The following is a 19,841-nucleotide window of genomic DNA, read 5'->3' on the forward strand; positions in this document are numbered from 1 at the left end:
ATAACGATAAAGATATAGTTCTAAAAATCGTTCTCAGTATTAAAGAATAGCAGAGTCCACACCACAACTATAACGATAAAGACAAAAGAGAAACGATATCGTTGGAATCACTTTCAAAACGATTTTTCTCCAGCTGATGAACGATAAAAAATTGACAGCCAATCAGAATCCATCCTGCTGTAACGAACTGGAGAATTTAAAGCGGCAGACGAGCGTGCGCTTAAAATAAACAGATGATATTGTTCACTGGTGTGGACGCTAATATCGTTATCTTTATAGTTATCGTTCTTGGTGTGAACGGGGCTTTAGAGTAAAGAGTTAAAGTTCTGGTGTTGAATTTTCAGTGATTAACACTAGCTAGCACCCTCTGGAAATACGGAGAATTAAACCTCATTAACCTCAAAAAACCTAAGGAATCATATGATCAGGATGTTAAAATCTCATCTTTTTAGAGTAGACGTTGATTAGCGTGTCCCTCCAGGTTTGTCACTTGTTGCGGTTCCCTTAAACATTTCCGATGTGGTCTGTGTGTATTTGCAGCATGTTTCTGTATTTTGTTGGGTTGTGTGTATTTGCAGTAGAGGGTGACACGGGAGAGGATTTTCAAACCTCTCCCATCCCACTCCCACAAAAAAAAATCCCGTCCCGTCCTAATCCCACGAAAAAACTTGGGGAAAATCCCATCCCGTCCCATTCCCAGAAGAATGACTCCCATTCCCTCCCACTCCCGTGTTGTGTTTTTTGGCCAGAATCTGTCAGTTACAGTAAAAATACAGTACAGATCACAGCATGCCCACTTTAGTGGAATAAAAATCCAAAATGTAGTTTTTTGTTATTTTACTGAAAGCCATCTTAAACAATGCACAGTGTGCATTGCACACACATTAAATTTAATGTAAATCATACATGCTAACACAACACAACAATTTTTTAATTTAAAAGTAGAAATTTCACTCTCTGTAGATATAGTTTTCATACACAGAGATTTGAAGTTTCTCGTTCAAGTTCACATGACCGAGATGGCAGAAAGCGCATCCTGTTTGCTTGAATTATTTTACAGAAGTGCATCATTTCGTTGTTATTCTGAGTGCACACAAATAAACGTAGAGTCTTTACAGATTCAAAAGATGTATTACTTTTATCTGTATGACCAAAAATTACAGAGTATTTTAAGAGCAAGTGAGTGCACCGGCGCCTCCATCTATCCTGCAGTGAGCGCTACTGTTCAGTTTACACACAAACACTTGAATAGCGCACATTTCTCTAGGTTAACATTAGATTGAGCAGCCATGTAAAGTTGTTACTACATATATCTTTCAGATGAAAAGCCATATTTGAGGTCGATGAATGATAGGTGGGCATTTGAATTTCCTGCCCGGTGTAGTGTATTACCACACAGACCAGCCGTTATTGATCTGTCCTTCACGGACTGTGTACGTCATTCACTTAACCAGCCACACCAAAGCAAACAGGAGGAGAGCATAAAGAGACAGGGTGTCATGCCCATGGGCTGTCTGTGTGTGTTTTCTCCCTCATGTGCCCATATTTGGTTGTTCCTGTTCCTGTTTCTGTCCTCGTTATCCCATTATTAGTTGATCCCCCTCACCTGTCTATCCCTCGTTAAGTTTAGTATTTTAAGTGTAGTCTGTCCCATGTTTCCTTATTGGGTCTTACACGTCGTTGAGTTGTGCTACGTGTGTGTTCCTGACCTGTGTCACCCCTTCTGAGGATTATTAAAGACTGTTATTTGTGTTTACTCCACGTCTCCTCGCTCCTCCTAGTAGGCAATCGTCACAGAAGACCCGACCAAATACAAAATATAGTTTATCAGCGTGTTTTCCCCCGTTTTGTTTCCATGTTTCACTCCGTGTTTTTTGTTTCCATTGTTTCCCGTATGGATCCCCTCGCCCGCCCTGAATACCTCCTCCTCCTGCTGGATCAGGGGGAGAGATTGCTCGAGGGCCATACTAGACTGTTCCTGGTCCTCTCGAGTCTCACTAGCTACCCGGACGACACGCTCTGTGCGTTCTACGATGCCAGTTTGAACACCGCGTGCAGAGCATCGTCGTCCGAGGATGGTCTTTGAGCGAATTTCACCGCCTTTGTGGAGTGGACACTGGCGAGAAACGGATTTCCGTTCCCCATCTGTCCCGTGGATGATCTCGCCAGTTCCACTCCCGACCCATAGCCCAGCCCACCATCACCCCGCTGCACGGAGCTTAAGCTCGAGCCCACCGATGACGGAGAGCCAGAGCCCGTCGCGACCGACGAGCCCTCGCCGCAAGGAGCGACAGAGCTGAGGATCGCCGCGGAGCCAGAGCTGCTGATGATGTCAGACCAGGTGTGAGAGCCGGCTACAATGCCCGACATGAGGAAGAATGCCGTGGACAACGAGAACGCGGAGAGGAGCTCCGCCCCCTGCACCATGGCTGAGGGTGAGCTGAGAATGGATTTGGGTGAATGGGAAGTGGAGGAGGACTTTATTGACTTGTATACCAACATGCCCCCTCTCCTCCCTCCTCCGTCTGTGACCTCTGTCCCTCTCGTTCCTGAGTTTAGCCCAGAGAGGGCTCCTGTTCCTGAGTTTAGCCCAGAGAGGGCTCCCGTTCCTGAGTTTAGCCCAGAGAAATTCCCTAAAAATAAAATAAAAGTAATCAAGTCATTACAAAGTCATGTCGGATAGATCGTATTTACGCACATTTACGCACATGAACACCACCACAAAATCATTATTACGAGTGGAAACTCGAAATTTTCTTTAAGTCCCGAGTTTACGAGTTGGGGGCGTGTCAATGAGAAACATGGCGGAATCGATGGATGCAACGTCTGTAGTTGACGGTAAATTTTTGTTTAAATTGATAGTTTTGATGAAGTTTTTATTCGATACAGATTAAAGTGGCTTCATAAATTACTTTTTAAAAATATAAAAAATGCAAAACACACCTAATGCGAATTCTGTGCTCTTCATTTTCTATAAGCAGAGTTAACAGACCCTGTTGTATTTTCTTATAACTTATTAAAAGAAGGTACACCGCCATCTTGTGCCGACTAAACTGACTTGAACGCACCTGACATCGTAATTACGACTTGTCAACTCATAAATACGAACGTCCCAGGAGGATTTGAACGCAGCATTAAACGTCGTTGAGTTGTGCTATGTGTGTGTTCCTGCCTGCTCTGTGTCACCCCTTCTGAGGATTATTAAAGACTGTTATTTGTGTTTACTCCACGTCTCCTCGATCTTCCCAGTAGACAATCGTGACACAGGGCAACTAGAATTGATTTCAAAATTAAAATATACAGTTTATAGTTTATCTATATAAAAGGTAAATTTGTGTATAAAGTTGGATATCATAATGTTGTTACGATTCCCGTTCCCGCCCACTCCTGCTGACATTTTTTCCTGTCCCATCCCAATCACGTGATTAATAGTGATTTTGTTTCCCATCCCGTGGGATTCCCGTAACCTGTGGATTCCCAAAAAAATGTCAGCCTCTAATCTGTGCGTCTCTCAACAGCAGTTCAGCAGCAGCATCTCTACTAATAGCGAATCTTTTAGTTGAACTGCTTCAAGAACCTTGAGCTCGCTGCTGAGAAATGTCATGTAGCTTTTCAGCTGCAAAACTATTTTATTCATAAATTCATGTGGCAGCGCTGACAACAAGTTTCTGTGCATGTCTCCGTGTGTGTGTCCAAGTGCGAGAGAACAGGAGACAGAACAATAAAATATAAATAAAAATAGATTGTCATTTCTTATACTGTTGTTTTTATATTTATTTGCTCAATGTCTTTTGGGGTTTAGGTTCTTTTACTGTTGTAGCTAGCCCATAGTATAACAAAAATATTATATATCTCTTCATTGTACTTGGGCCCTCCCCTGGACGAATGAGCATAGGCACATGCCTAGAATGCCTATGCGTAAATCCGGCCCTGATCCTTGCGCTTCTTGAGAAAATGACTATGCACTATTTGCCACTTACAGTTGGGGGAAGGCATTGAAAACAAAGTATTTGCATACTTTATCACAGATGAAGTGGATTAGCCATATTAATTATAAAAGATTTAGTTTATGTTTTCATGACAGAAAAACTTTTCGTTCAGTACTTTGTACTTAATTCAGTGCCTGTACGAACAAGAATAGTTCTATAATACTTAAATTATTTAATTTAAATTTGAAATGGGGATGCACTGCTTCAAGTCAGACACTGATCGCTCAGTGCAGTGCCACATGAAGTCAAAAGATGGGGTGGGGTGGGGGTTTCTCCTGAAGTCCACAATCATCTCCACAGTTTTGAGCATGTTCAGCTCCAGGTTGTTAAAACTGCACCAGACAGCCAGCTGCTCAACCTGTTGTAAGGAGTTTGACAGAGGGGTCTTTAGAGACCCTTAAAACATCTTTAGCAACCCCACCATGTTCCTCAAAACCATTGAGACAGATGCTGTCCAAGACTCATACCTTTTGAGTCTGATCTTCTGGCAGGTTTATCTTCAAGTAACCTTTGTCGATTCATCCGTGGACTTTCCAATCTTCAGAAGAACCTGACGAAAGCTTCCAGCTCACTCCTAACGAACACATCCAGAATATCTGTTGTTCACATGCATCTGGACTCTTGTTCAGCAACAAAGCCAATGCAAGTAACTGTTTTATCAACTATTTATATGCGTTTCTAAGTTTGAATTCTCTGATGGTTCTCTGTTAGGTTTGGTTGTGTTTAATTTATGTTAAATACTGCCATTCTTTGTTCTTGTCTCTCTCTCTCCTTACTTTCCTTCATTCTATATGTATGTGTTTTGCTTAGTTTAGTTGTATGTTACTTGTAGTTTCATTGATTAAATACCTTATATTCTTGAATAATTGTCTCTGTGTTTGCTGCTTATAGTTCAAAGTCACTGAAACGTTGATCTTGCTACATGCTAAGTTACTGCAATACAGTAGGAAAGCTTTTCTTCCTTGACCAGGAAGTTAACCTTTCCTAGAATTGGTAAACGATTATACTGTCTGCTTGGTGGATGAACAGATTAAATAATTGTAATATTGATTCTGCTATAGTTAATTCTAATCAAAATATTTATAAAGTACAGAAACATGTCAATTCAGTTCAATATAAACATTAAAAGGACATGCTCATGCACTATAAATCACGATTTTGCACAATTTCTGTGAGGGTAGGTTTACACCATGTCCTAACTACACGCGACGCGACAGGATTCCAGTGACAAGCAGAACGGCTGTCCACACCACACAGAATCAATCAAATATCACAGCCAATCAAAAGCGTGTGTGGGCGGGCTCTCCCTGGAAGCGCACTGCACTCGCAAAGAAATGGATATGTTTATAATCTAATTAATAAATAACCTTTTTAAAGGGGCCATATGATGCTTTTTTAAAGAGCATTATTTTGTGTATTTGGTGTAACAGAATATGTTGACATGCTTTAATGTTCAAAAAACACATTATTTTTCAAATACTGTACATTATTGTAGGTCCTCTATGCCCCGCCTCTCTCAAACGCTTCGTTTTCTACAAAGTCCCTCCTTCCGACAAGCGCAGTCTGCTCTGATTGGCCAGCTGACCCAGTGCATTGTGATTGGCTGAACACCGCAAGCACTCGTCGGAAATGTAACGCCCCTTACCATAATCGCGAGCTTCATCTTTCAAAATAAATGTAAAGACAGTAAATAATGTCAACTTCAGGGATCTTATCTATGCACAATCAGCTTGTAACACCCCGAAGAGAAAAGAAAACTTAAAATCGTATCATATGGCCCCTTTAACATTATTAAAAGTACATATTGAGTGACTGATACCATCTTTGTCATGGAATACGCTTGTTGGTTCGCACTGCCCTGTTGAAAAAACCAGCATATGCTTGTTAGGTATGTTTTGACGCTGGGATGCTGGTTTAAGCTGGTCCTTTGCTGGTTTAAGCCCTCAGTTTTAACGTACATCTTATTTTCAAGATACCTGCGGTAAACTATATTGTTGCTTTCAGTATGGCTATAACGGTCACGCAGAATGATATTCAAACTCATTAGACACGTTTAACTTTGAATAAAGCACATAATCAGTACCTGAGATTACTGTCATATAGTTTGTATGTTGTTGTTCCAGCCGCGACATCGCGGAAATAGAAACTGTTTCTAAAATAGAAATTTTGCGTGTCGCCGTTGCGGCTAGTTAGGGCAAAAACTATGATTAACATGGAAAAGATATCTCTTATCGCGTGTCACGCGTCGCATTGTGAAAATTTAATTGTTGATATCAAGAATTAACATATTTACTAGTGAAAATTTAATTGTTGATATCAAAAATTCGAATTGTTACTAGTAGAAATCCAATTCCTGATATCAAGGATTAACATTTTAAATAGTAAAAATTGAATTGTTGATATCAAGAATTCATATCCAGCGAATGAATAAAAGTCAATACGGCTTGCCTATTGCCATTCCCAGGATATAAATTATTGATATCAAGAATAATATTTTTTACTAGTAGAAATTTAATTGCTGATATCAAGAATTCAATTTCTGCCAGTGATGATGTCATTGTTGATATCAAGAATTAACATTGTTACTAGTGGAAATGTAATTGCTGATATCAAAAAGAGCAATTGTTACTAGTAGAAATCTAATTCCTGATATCAAGAATTAACATTTTAACTAGTAAAAATTGAATTGTTGATATCAAGAATTCATATCCTGAGAATGAATAAAAGTCAAAACGGCTTGCCATAGACAGTCTGCATTATGTATTATTGCTCTGTCTCATGTAAATAATGAACATAATACATATAAACAAACACGTTAGTGATCACATTTGTAATCAGCAGGAAACCCAGAGCACCAGTTTATTAAATTACAAAAAGTAAAATGATAATAATAATAAAACAACAACAATAATAATAATAAAAATCCCCCCTTTCCCCTCATAATTGTTGAAAGTTTTTCATTGTAGACATTACAGTACATATGCTCACATAACTGGCATTAAATGGGTTCATTTTGTTTTCATACATGCACATTTAAAAAAAAAATGTTGCTTTTAGCATTTCTTCAGTTTTACTTGCAAGAAATCCAAAACAGAGAAACTGAAGTGGGAAAAAAAACGTTTTATTTTGATCTGCTCTGCTGTTTTTTCTTAGTAGTACAGCTGATGCTTCATCTATGTTTTATTTCCACTGTCACACACACTCAGGCAAAGTCATCAATCCATCGTTACACTTTTGTCTTAGGAGGATATTGCCTCTTAATGTTTTGCCTCTCTGGCATGCAAATTCGATGTGATCATTTGGTTCTGAGATTATCTTTTCCTTTGCCTTCCACTGCAGCTCTATACCTCTTTTATCCATTTCCTCCACCGTCACTATACAGGGCCCTGAAATAAACCCAAAATGTCACGGTCAGTGTTAAAATATACATTTATTGATTCATCAGCACAATGAACAACTTAAACTACGTTTTTAAAACTGCTGCACATTTGAACCATAATTACCCTGACTATAAAGCTGAGATTCTCCCATTTTTAGTGATATTTGACACATTTAAATGAAAATTCTTAAGGTTTTGTAAAACAGGTCTATTCATTATGATACGCATGTCCATAAAGCATAAACACACCGAAACAAATGGGGGACACCACAAGAGCTTGATTGTAGCAACAATTACCAAGTCAGTTCATTGAAATTATTTGCATGACGTTGTTAGTAAAATGAAATATCAGTAGAAAATGTCATTAATGTAAAAAAAAAAATATATCAGTAAAAAGTTGGATCTCAAAATCATACAGTCACTGCTGAAAAGGGTTTAAATATGCAGAAGGTGCTGGAAAACCAAAGAATGTGCGGGACCTGGAGGATTTTTTTATAGAACAGTTGGAAGTTTAAATGGTCAGGGCAAACAAGGGACTCGTGAACAACCATCACAAAACATAAAAACAGTTGTGGATCATCCAGGTAAACAGTATTTAGAATTACATACAAGTGTATGTAAACTTTTGAACGGGGTCACTTTTTAAAATTCAGCTATAATTTTGTCTTGAAGACTGTATACAAACATCTGTTATGTGAAATAACTTCATCAGGGCAGTACTAAAAAAAAACCGAGAAACATTTCTGCATTTGGGATTTTTGGTGGGTCACACATAATTTCTAAAAAACAAACATCAGCATAATCATATATTATGTGAGTAGCAAAAATGTAAAAACTCCACAGCTAATCATACCAGTACAGAGTGGTTTTGGTATCCATCCATCTCGTGTACATGTGGCCACATCTGCCCTTTCACGATATCCAGACTCACAACTGAAAGAATGTTTTTTTCCCAATTTCAGATTTCCCCAGTATGGTCCAGACACATGCTGGTCAAGTGGATCTTCACATGTAATCTCTGAAACAAGATTCACATGCTTTTAATAACATATAATAAATTCATTACCAAATCCAGAAGTGTTTCTCTATAATCTTACCTTCACAAACAGGCTCATAGTCCCACTTCCCATTACTTTTGCATGTAAAAGATCTGCTGGTTTCTTTTGTACCAAAGAACCAGTATTGTCCAGAGCAGGTGATCTCCACACTTTCTCCAGGTCTGAAAATAGTTTTCCCCTTCGGGTTGATCTTTTGCACCCCAAATGTGGTTGACTTCAGCTCACAAGTTATTTCTATACAAGACATAATTATATAGAACTAAGGGTAAGAAGAGATGAAGCACCGAAAATCTGTGAAACTGGGTCCGATTTGTCTTTTGCAAATAATTCTATGTAAAAAAGAAATCTTTTGAAGAATAGAGCACATTTTGTTGTCCATACTGTAAGTATTAGACTTGTTTAACTACACTGTTAAACAATTTTTCTAAGTTATTGGAGTATATTCTACAAGAAAATAACTATAACTATTTCAGTCTTTCTACATCTAAATTTCATGTTTAATTTAATGTGTAACAGTGTGTTTAGATGGTTGGAAAATATACATTTTTCAATAACTACAAATGAAATGTAGCCACAAATTAGCAAATTAGATCCAATTTAGGCTTAACGTGAATTTTTGAATTCAAGTTTTTTTTTTTAAATGAACGATTCAGTTCAAGTGTGATGCTACCAAGTCTTTTGCATTATGAAATATATATGGTTGGAAGTATTTTAGTAGCATCTCCCATATTAATTGTTTATTATGTAACTGGTGGATTACCATGGCATTCTGGGTTCAGAGTCCAGCCAAATTTAGCACATCTGGGGATTTCCTCTCTCTCCTTGAACCCTTGATTGCATTTGTATTTTAATATGGCATCTTTCTGGTATTTTGGCTGTGGCTCAACAACATATCCATTTGATATGACAGGTGCTGTGCATGCTACTTCTGTATGAAAAGTGAGAGAAACAAGAATAATTAAACTGGTGCTTTGAATAAAGCACAGACATCTGTGATCATTGGGTGAAGATACAGAAAAAACGATCAAAAATGCACCTTTGCACTTTGGAACAATGTCACTCCATTTGCCCGTCTCTTCACAGTAAATGTCACTACTTCTGTCTATTATTTTGTCAGAAGATACACACTCAAAGTGAATAACATCGCCATAACTTCCCTCCTCTGTGTTGCCTGATGCAGTTACATCCCCGTCTGTGCGAATGGCTGGACATTTCACAACTAGGCAATCAATGAATAGGAAAATACATAAACCAACAAACCAATCACTCAATAATAAGTAAATCAATGAATCATTTTAGTTATGATTCTCTTGTATTAATGTAGCCTACGAGTCACTCTTTCAGAATTATATGACTGAGAGAAATCAAACGAAAAAAAGGAAAACAGTGACTTTCAAATAATCGTACCCTCACAGACAGGAACAGCATTGTCCCATCCTTGAGCTCTGCAGGTACGCTGATTGGTTCTGCTTGTCATTTCATACCTGTAAACGCAATGCTTTTAATAGTACAAGGAGTGTCAAACTCATAAAGATAATATACATTTCATACAACAAAAAAGAGATTTAAAAAAGCATAAGGCACTTTCTTACCCTTTCTTGCATGTATACACCACTGTTGCTCCAAAAACAAATTCCGTCCCCTCCATAAATGTAAAATCACCATGTGGTGTGTCACCTGGATGACTACATTTTTTGTCTGCAGAAATTAAGCAAGTTGTACTTTTCATGACCACGTTGATTTAATAACTCAAAAAATATGTTGCCATCATATTGATAATTTTCTTACTTGCACATGGTCGCTCAGTGGATTTCTTCCATTCTCCTTTTTCACACTTTAATCTATAAAAGCCAGTATAACCTACCATGCAGATCACTTTCACTGTTTCACCATCAGCGTATGAAGCTTTTGCAACTGGTTCTGTGTTTTCATATTTAATGTCCTCTCGAAGACATTCTGAGAAGTAATAAATGTTACACAAAGATGTAAATGCTGAAGTAAATGCACAACTAGTCAACACTCTCTAAAGCTACATAAGGTCAGTTAAATGTTTTGGGAACTGCATATCCTTTATATTTAAGCTGGTAATATCTACTGTAAATGAACAAGACATTCAAATAAATGATTACAAAAAAATAATAAAATCACTTGCCTTGACATCGGGCAAAATTTAAGGAAAGCAACCAAAAGCTGAAGCTGAGGAGTTTTACAGGAACTCTCATTTTGAGCTCAGTTCTCACAAGTACCTTTTTTGGTCTGTCTTTGAAACTCTTGCCTGTTTGTCAAAAAGGCGTCTTTCTTAAACCAGACCTCTCTGTGCACACGCAACAGTTCCTGTATATGAGAAAACAAAAAATCTTATCTGATGCAGCCACTCATGTTTGTCATTTTGACACACCGAAACGTTACCTTAGAGAAGTCAAACTTCTTGAGTCATGTGTATGTGATATATGAACAGGAAGCAAAGCGCAGGTTTCTAATTAATTTATATGTTCAGTGCTGAACTCTGCAGCTTAATCCTGTCCTGATGTTTTTGACTGGGTCATGTACTTTATATGATTGATTCAAGAAGAATATTGTGTGATGAATTAATCTGTCCCATTAGAATGAGTGAGATGAAAAAAAGATTCACAACACTTTCAAGCTTTCAGACATTGCAATAGTACAGTCATTGCAAAATATGTCTGTAACTCCCATTGCAAAATGTGTCTATTAGAATTGAGCAATCTATTAAACTAATAAAAAATTAGCAGAAGAAGAGTTTGACAACTGAAGTATTTGACTTAAATTGTTTAAATTGTTGTTATCTCCTAGATGACCTAAGGAAGGTTTCTTCAAGTGCACAGTACTGTTTATAGTAGACTTATGTATATGTATGTACAGTATAGTAGACTTGTATTAGACAGTACATTAAATTATTAACTCATATTGTTAACTGCTGTCACTAAGGTATACAAATACTTTCATATCTACACAGTGCGTGTAGAGGATTATCAGAAATTACTCCAGCATGGACTCTCTTGGTCCTCTCTTGGTCTTGAACGAATTCTGCACCTTTATGATGGTCTGCGTGCATACTTTCTATCTCAAGAAAAATGGCCAAAAGTTCTACGAGACACATTCAGCAACCCTTGGACAAAACTTTGGCTTGGATTTGTACTTAAGCAGATAGCCACTTTTCACCGAGCACTGGAGACAATAGAGCAAGACCATATATCTGCCACAGAAGTCGCTTTCCACATTCATGACCTGAGAAAAATCTTGCAGGCCAGGCTGGAGGAATTATTTATTCCCTCTGACATTAAAAAGCAGTTAGACACCCTTGCTGAAGCTGGTGACATGCAAGCTGAAGATTTATTTTGTGCAGTGAGAAACTTTTTTCAGCATCAGTGGATTACCTCAATAATTGGAGCTGCTCATTGGAGAATACAAAAGAACTTGAGTGGGCCCTACTGAGAAGTGTCCCAGAGTGGAGAGACAGTCAGAGCAGCCTCAGCAGCTTCTACTCCAGAATACCTGCTCTCAGTTTGATTGACGAAACCAAGCTCTTTGATGAGTGGGCTTGAGCGAAAAACACTGTCACTTGTCACATCACTGAGTGGAACACAAACAAGGTGACTGTGTCTGATAGATGGACAGATGTATTTCGTGAGATGGGGATAAAATCACTCAATTTCGAAGCCTTATCTCTGGCCGTGGAATTTGTCTTATGCCTGCCTGGTTCATCTGCACCTGTGGAGCGTGTTTTCTCTTTAATGAATGTGTCATGGACAGCCGAAAAATCTCGACTCAATGTTACAACAATGAAGGCAATGCTTTTCATACATATTAATTTTGGACTGGACTGCTCTGCATTTTACTATAAATTCGTGAAAGACAAGCGCACACTGCCAAAAATTTCTTCCAGCGAAAAGTACAAAACATCAACCATTGATGATGCTGATGCACCCTCTTGTTCCCATTTATCTGCATGTTAAGGTAAGACATCAAATTCTTTAATAGCTAACGTTATCATTATGTGTAGATACATTTATGCTGCGTTGTGGGGGGGTCGGGTCTGGGTGCCTGTCCGTCCCGTATTCCACTCTGAGAAATCTGGTCACCCTACACATGCATCTTGTCATATGTATTAACCAAGCATTTGTAAACAAGATTATAGGCCTAGGTCTATCCATATTATACAATTTTGTAGTAAAAAGTAAAAATACTTCGTTACAGTACTATTTTTTTGGGAGTATCTATACTTTACTTGAGTTTTTATATTTCAGCCGACTTTTACTTTTACTCCACTACATTTCCTAATTAAAATGTATACTTTTACTCCGATACATTTCCCCGAAGCATATTCGTTACTTACTACAAAATAGTCAGAAGAACACAAACTGCAAGCAGGTTTGACGAATCAGTGGTCTGGCGCTTTCAAGTTAGACTCCTAAAAACACCTTTGCTCATGTGCAAACAAGTGGGCGCACAACCGCGGATGATTCATTTTTCACTCAAGTTGAGGCTGGGGTGTGCGATACAGCATCGTCTGCGATATTGTAAGTGCTGTTGTAATGATGTGCGATCTGACATTATCAAGTAGGCTAACGTTATATCACCAAGTCACACACAGAGTGCACACACGTTGATTTAGTAGTCTATTAAAACTCAAAATTCCGAGCATTCTAAACTGTAGACGGCAAAAATGCTTCTGTATGCTTTTTATATTTATATAATTGAATAGGCTATAGTTAACTTAATCTACATCACACAAGGTGTCAGGGGTCCAGGTCCTGTGTTTCTCCCTCTCACCACCAGAGGTCTACTATATATTCTCCTCTCACTCACCACTCTGCCTGGCTGAATTATTGTAATGGTAGTTGTATTTCTTGTTTGTAGGTTGTGGATGTGAGCACTTTCTGTTGCAAAATGTATTTGTATCCCGGTCCTGTTCTTGGTTGAGTTGTTTTTTGTTTCTGTTTTGCTTTGTCTGTTTTTGTTGATTAAATCTAGTTTCTCCTGCACTTGGACCCAGACCCCGTTCTTTCTTTGGTGCTATCTTACCACCCTGTGACAGAATTCAGCCAGCAGACATGGATCCAGCAGGGAAACTCTTCAACATCCGTCAGGGAGACCGGAGTATTGAGGAGTATGCCAGTGACTTCTTTGGAGTGGCTCATCGGTCGGCGATGGAGAAGACCTGCCTCATGGTCGTTTTCTGGGGAGGCCTGGCCGAGCCCTTCAAGTCCCCGATGCCATACTGGGTCCCAGAGGAGTCGCTGGAGGACTACATTAACCTGGCTCTGCATTTGAGTGGCTCAGCCTTCAGGGTGGAATTAGCTGCGGAGCCCGCTCACAGTTCTCCCGAAGCGGCAATCCAAAGGGTGTCAGAGGCCTCGTCGAGAATCCCGGGCTGATACGCAGAGTGCAGGAACACCCGCTGATGTCGGTGCGAGCGGTGTGGTCTGATCACGGTCCTCCCAAGGCGGCGGTGTCCGCTCACAAAGCTTCCAAAGTGGCGGTGTCTGCTCACAGTTCCCCCGAGTTGGCAAGGCCCACTCACAAGGCTCCCAAAGTGGCAGTGGCCGCTTACAGTCCCCCCGAGTCGGTGGTGCCCGCACAGGATCCTCCCGAGGAGGCGGTGCCTGCTCACAATGCTCCCGAGGCGGCAGTGCCCGCTGATGTTGCCTCCGAGGCGGCAGAGCTCGTTTCAGGCTTTCCCGAAGCAGTGGGGCCCGCTGATGTTCCCTCAGAGGCGGCAGAGCTCGTTTCAGGCCTTCCTGAAGCAGCCGAGCCCGCTGATGTTCCCTCCGAAGCAGCAGAACTCGCTTCAGGCTTTCCCAAAGCGGCGGTGTCCACTCAGTTTCTTCCGAGGCGGCGGCATCTGCTCACAAAGCTTCCGAAGCGGCAGTGTCCGCTCACAGTTCCCCCGAGGCGGTGATGCCAACTCACAAAGCTCCCGAAGTGGTGGTGTCCGCTCACAGTTGCCCAGAGGCGGCGGTGTCCACTCACAGTTCCCCCGAGGCGGGGGTGTCCGCTTACAAAGCTCCCGAAACGGCGGTTTCCGTTCACAAATCTCCCGAAGCGGCGGTGTCCGCTCGCACTTTCTCCAAGGCGGCAGAGCTCACCTCTGGCCTTCCCAAAGCGGCAGTGCTCACCTCTGGGGTTCCCGAAGCGGCGGAGCCCACCATTGCCCGTTCCAAGATGGCAGCTCCACACACACCGCTGTGGTGGCCGCTGGTTCTGCCCTGGGTCCCCATCCCGCTGGCTCTGCCTCAGTCCCCAGGTCCCCCTCTAGCACACAGACCTGGCTAGACACACGTCTCTGAGCAATGGACGGTGTTTACTTATTGAATGAATCAGCTTTTTGAACGAATCAGTTGAATAAATGATTCAGTGATTCAGCCATTAACACAGTCAAATGCTTTGTTCCTCAATATATCAGTCGTTTGAATGAATCAGTTGAATCTCAATGACTCACTCACAGTGGTGGAAAGAATACTGAAAATTTGTACTCAAGTACAAGTACTGTTACATTGCTGAAATAATACTCAATTACAAGTAAAAGTACTGGTGTCAAAACAGTACTTAAGTAAAAGTACTAAGTACTCCTCTCAAAAACTACTCAGAGTACTAGTTACTAGTTACTTTTTAGCCGGCGATATTTAATGAATTACCAAAAAAACATTAATTCACATCAAAGATCTATGTGGATAAGCTACTTAGAACAAAACCCACTTTTATTTTATTGACAAAGTATATGAATTAGTGGTCATGATACAGGAATTTCTAACTTCAATACCTTGATAAATATCAATAGTAAAGTACCCATGAATCGGAAGTTGCAACTGACTTCAGTGTTATGATGTATTTCCAAGTGAAAGGTTGTGACTAGAAGGGATACAGCTCCGACAGTTAATAAAAAACGTCTACTTCAAAAACTACTCAAGAGTACTAGTTACTAGTTACTTTTTAGCTGGCGATATTTAAAGGGGTCATATGACGTTCCTAAAAAGAACATTATGTTGTGTATTTGGTGTAATGCAATGTGTTTATGCGGTTTAAGGTTCAAAAAACACATTATTTTCCACATACTGTACATTATTGTTGCTCCTCTATGCCCTACCTTTCAAACTGACGTCATCAGAGCCAGAACGCCATTCCAGAGCAGAAGCCAATTTTCAGTTTTTGATTAACGATTACAATGGCAGACAATTTTTTTCAGTGTATTGACTTGCATGGTTCAATTGTTCACCACAAGACTAGTAATGTGCACTAAAAAGTAAGTAGGGCCATTTTTGATTTCATGACGACTAATAATTTTCAATACCATTGGCAAAACTAACACATACTGTGTACTGCCATATAGATATTTTAATATTTAAATTTTTTTTTGCCCATCCATTTTTTCAAGGCAATCATTATTTCAAGCTTATTATTCTAAAAAGACACATGCGCTTTATATGATGAACAGATTTTAATATAGGCTTTTATTTACATACAAATATTGATCAATTACCATTACAAAAATCTCAATCTTAAACATTTGCTCATTCTGTGTATTTGTGTCTTTAAAATAGAGTAACTTTGTTGCAAAAGATTACAGCACAAGGAAGCTTGATTTCAAATTTGATTTCAAACTGAATTGAATTTGCAAAAAAAGACAAGTACACAGTCAGAAATAAAATTATAAAACAAACAACCTCAATTCAGTTGAGGTATTCGAAATATGACAACACAGAATTTTTATAAGCAGTGATTTAAGAGCCATATATGTTAGGCCTATTTAATTAGATAAATGAAACATCAGATGGCTTTGACCTGTAATGACTGTACAATGTAGTGATGCAGTTAGACAGACTAGGATATTTATATGTACAAATCAGACAAATATCCCATTCCAAAACATTTCTAGCATAAACTTACATTGTAAAGAAATGAAAGTTCCATCTTTGATTGTTGAAAGACTTTCTGATGCATTTAACTTACAGCCAATAAAATGTTGTATTAATAATATTGTAGCATTTTCATCGGTCAGGCGTGGATCTATTCTTTTTTTTGTACTCTGTACTTAAGTACAAGTAAAAATACAGCTTTTAAAAATATACTCAAAAAAGTACAAGTACCCGAAAAAACTACTTAATTACAGTAACGTGAGTAGTTGTAATTCGTTACCTCCACCACTGCAGTTCAGTCTATATTGTACTTCTCAACAATGTCATAAATTTCACAAGGTCCTATGGCAGAGACAAATGTAAACATAATGTTAAAAACAGTACAAAACAATTACGAATTAAAATGACAAAAATGACTCACTAAGATATTTGGGGTCTCCCATTTCCCATCCACACACTTATAAATGTCCTGTTGCTTGGTAAGCACAAAGTAAGACTGGCAAGTGTAAAATACTGCTGTGATCACATTATCTTTTGTAATGTTGATACTGTAATCTCCATGTTGAAGATATGGAGGAGGTGGACAGATATGACCTAAACAAGTAATAGTATCAGACACATTTTCATTCATTTTGAGCAGCATTTTATAGTGTCTACAGACAATCTTGCACACTTCATCATGTGCACTTATTTGCAATTTTTTCAGTGATACAGTCTGCATCCACAAAAGTGTTAATTTTGACAGCAAATTTTGATTTAGTTTTAGTCATAGTCTTTTGACTAAAATGCCATTTAGTTTTAGTCCTATTTTAGTCACCTGAATTGTTTTTAGTTTTAGTCGACTAAATATTGTAAGATTTTAGTCGACTAAATCTACAGTAAATTTAGTCGGCTAAAATCGAATGGGTTTAGTTACAGTGTAATGCATTTATTAAGCATTTCTCCAAAATGTCCAAACTCATTATATAGGTTTGATATTAAGGTTTTATCATGATAGACACTGATTTAACTGCGGTGACACACAACATGCTTTCCTGTTAAAATTAAATGAAACCACTTCTCATAAAGAACAAGAACATGGTCTTCTTTTTTAATGAAATACCAATGGTTATATAGGCTAATTATGCATTCTTTATAGCAACTTGTTTACCATCAATGACTCGGACAATAGCAACTAAATTAGGCTGCTGTCCCTTTAAAACCGAATGCACAGCTGCAATGGGTGCAATGTACTGATGCATGTTCTCCCTGCTGTTTACGTTCACTTAAGACGTAATCAACCGTGTTTACGTGAATACTCGTCAAAATGGACAATTCGACATCATTTTGTGTGTAATTCTCCATTCATGCGATGCGAGAGAGTACTCGTGCTGTGAGAGGCGCTTTCTGTGTGTGTGTGCTTCAGTGTCTGCACTCAGAAAACCGGACCGAATTGAGTTCTCTCTTGCGTCGTCAGATTTATCCATATGTCTGCTCTTCTCTTACTCCCACATATTGACATTTTTTTTAATGTTTTATGAGATGTGCAGCAAGTGTATTTTAACTTATGTCCCGCCGGTTAATATGTACGCATCTAACCTCCTAACCACGCAGCAGATTGAATGAATCTCTTCCCAAATCATCCCTCCCTAACATTTTCATCTCGTTTTTATTAGTTGACGAAAATGTCAATATATTTTCGTCATAGCTTTTGTCATTCAAAAAGAGTTTTAGTTCGTTATCGTCTCGTTGTCATCGGTGAAAAAAATGTTGTCGACGAACATTATGACGAAATTTATTCGTCAACGAAATTAACACTGATCCACAATCCACATTTGTGATTGAATCATCATAAATCTAGTCAGATTTGCTGCTAGATAATTAAATGTGAATGCAAGATTTCTTGGCAACTCACTTTTGCAGTCAAACGTTCCGTTCCAGTTTCCGTTTAGACACTTTAAAACTCCTCCTCGAGTTTAATTGTATGGTTCATTACAAGTGTATTCCAGATGTCTACAAGTGTATTTCAGAGTCTCAGAGTTGCTGTATTCAGTTTTCTCATCTGACAGCGTCACAAACTGCAAGTTCTTTGTTGGTTTGGAGCACTGAACCATTCCTAGAGGAACAATTTGATGCAAAATATATTAAATCAATTATCAAATTATATTAATCAATTATCAAATTTGGTCAGATGGTAGTAAATAAATATGTTTTGATTCATAGAAACGTTTAATTATCCCTGAAAAAATGTGACTATCTACATTTAAACATACCAATATACTGTATATAGAGCCTAATCCTCTGCAGTTTTAGCTGAAATAAACACTCAGAAATTTTGACTGCGGGTCAGAATATTGATTAATAAAGATGTACTTTGAGCTCAAATGTCAAAGAAGCAAGTTTAAACAGTTGCTTCATTTGCTTTGGCGCACACTAGGGAAAATGCTGCTTTAGGCACACTTTATCTATGAGACTGGGCTGAAATGTTTCTATATATACATTCTATACATATAATTCTATAAGATCTGTAGTTGATGGAACATGTCAGTAACTCCACATTGTGGAGTTATCTTCAACGATATCTTCAAAATACTTTTGAATTTTGGCGCACTTTTTTCTCTATATAATGTTGATATGGTAACTAGTAAATACTGTACATTTTGTTAAGCTAGCATGTGTGGAAATTTTTAAACCATGTGTGTTACAACTAACCCCGCGTTAAGCTCCCCTACTGTAAATAAAAAAAGCAAAAAAAAAAAAAAAAAAAGCACTGTTTTGATTTCTAAGTGATCACATGCTGGTCATGTGGAACTTCACATCTAATTTCTGAAACAAGATTAGCATGCTTTTAACCACTTAAGCTCAGGGCGTTTTTTGGTATTTTCGCCTAAATTTAACATACTCAAATTCAAATGTTTACCCTACACACATACAATGGAGGAAATGAAAGAAAATGGTTTCATTTTAAAAGTCTGTAAAAGTGATTTTGTGCTTCTTTGGGATGAACAATAAAGTGACGTTCACTCGCAGAATGCAAGCTTCTAGAGGGCACACAAGTCTGAAGTAATGCATTTAGGTAAAGGGGTGCAGAGCCAGTGGTGGTTTTGTAGGCAAACATAAATGCTTTGAATTTTATGCGAGCAGCTATTGGTAGCCAGTGCAAATAGATGAACAGAGGTGTGACATGCTCTCTTTTCGGCTCGTTAAAGACTAATCTTGCAGCCGCATTCTGGATTAATTGTAGAGGTTTGATAGAACTGGCTGGAAGACCTGCCAAGAGAGCAGTGCAATTGTCCAGCCTGGATAGAACAAGAGCTCGAGTTGTGAACAGAGCAGTTCATTCCTGTTTGCACCATAAGAAGATGATGGCTGCATGAGTTGTGAAGCATGTTCCAAAAAAAAGGGCCTGATCTTCCGAGCCTGAAGCAAATCTGCAGGACCGGACAGTTTTAGCTGTCTGAGAAAGTAAGCTGATCATCAATCATAACTCTAAGGTTTCTGGCTGTTTTTGAAGGAGTTATGGTTGATGTGCCTAACTGGATGGTGAAATTGTGATGAA

General features: G+C 38.8%; 1 protein-coding gene across 1 annotated transcript; it reads right to left on the reverse strand.

Moving 5' to 3' along the window:
- Positions 1 to 6,864: 6,864 nt before the first annotated feature.
- On the reverse strand, positions 6,865 to 10,863 carry LOC107679049 (complement factor H-like). Its single transcript, XM_016474462.1, has 10 exons — positions 10,852 to 10,863; positions 10,673 to 10,760; positions 10,215 to 10,382; positions 10,019 to 10,124; positions 9,834 to 9,910; positions 9,463 to 9,645; positions 9,187 to 9,354; positions 8,466 to 8,660; positions 8,222 to 8,386; positions 6,865 to 7,375 (listed from the first exon to the last, which is right to left on the reverse strand). The coding sequence occupies exons 1-10, from the start codon at positions 10,861 to 10,863 to the stop codon at positions 7,182 to 7,184; spliced, it is 1,356 nt and encodes a 451-aa protein (XP_016329948.1). The 3' UTR covers positions 6,865 to 7,181.
- Positions 10,864 to 19,841: the final 8,978 nt, after the last annotated feature.

The sequence above is a fragment of the Sinocyclocheilus anshuiensis genome, unplaced genomic scaffold, assembly GCF_001515605.1.
Source record: "Sinocyclocheilus anshuiensis isolate Anshui unplaced genomic scaffold, SAMN03320099.WGS_v1.1 scaffold2020, whole genome shotgun sequence".
Lineage (NCBI taxonomy): Eukaryota > Metazoa > Chordata > Actinopteri > Cypriniformes > Cyprinidae > Sinocyclocheilus > Sinocyclocheilus anshuiensis.

What these genes read in the sequence shown, in the direction of transcription:
- LOC107679049 (XM_016474462.1), bottom strand. An exon ending in GTGTATACATGCAAGAAAGG is followed by an intron (nt 9,911 to 10,018) that starts GTAAGAAAGTGC and finishes TTGCGTTTACAG; the next exon opens with GTATGAAATGACAAGCAGAA. An exon ending in TCTGAACCCAGAATGCCATG is followed by an intron (nt 8,661 to 9,186) that starts GTAATCCACCAG and finishes TGTCTTGTATAG; the next exon opens with AAATAACTTGTGAGCTGAAG.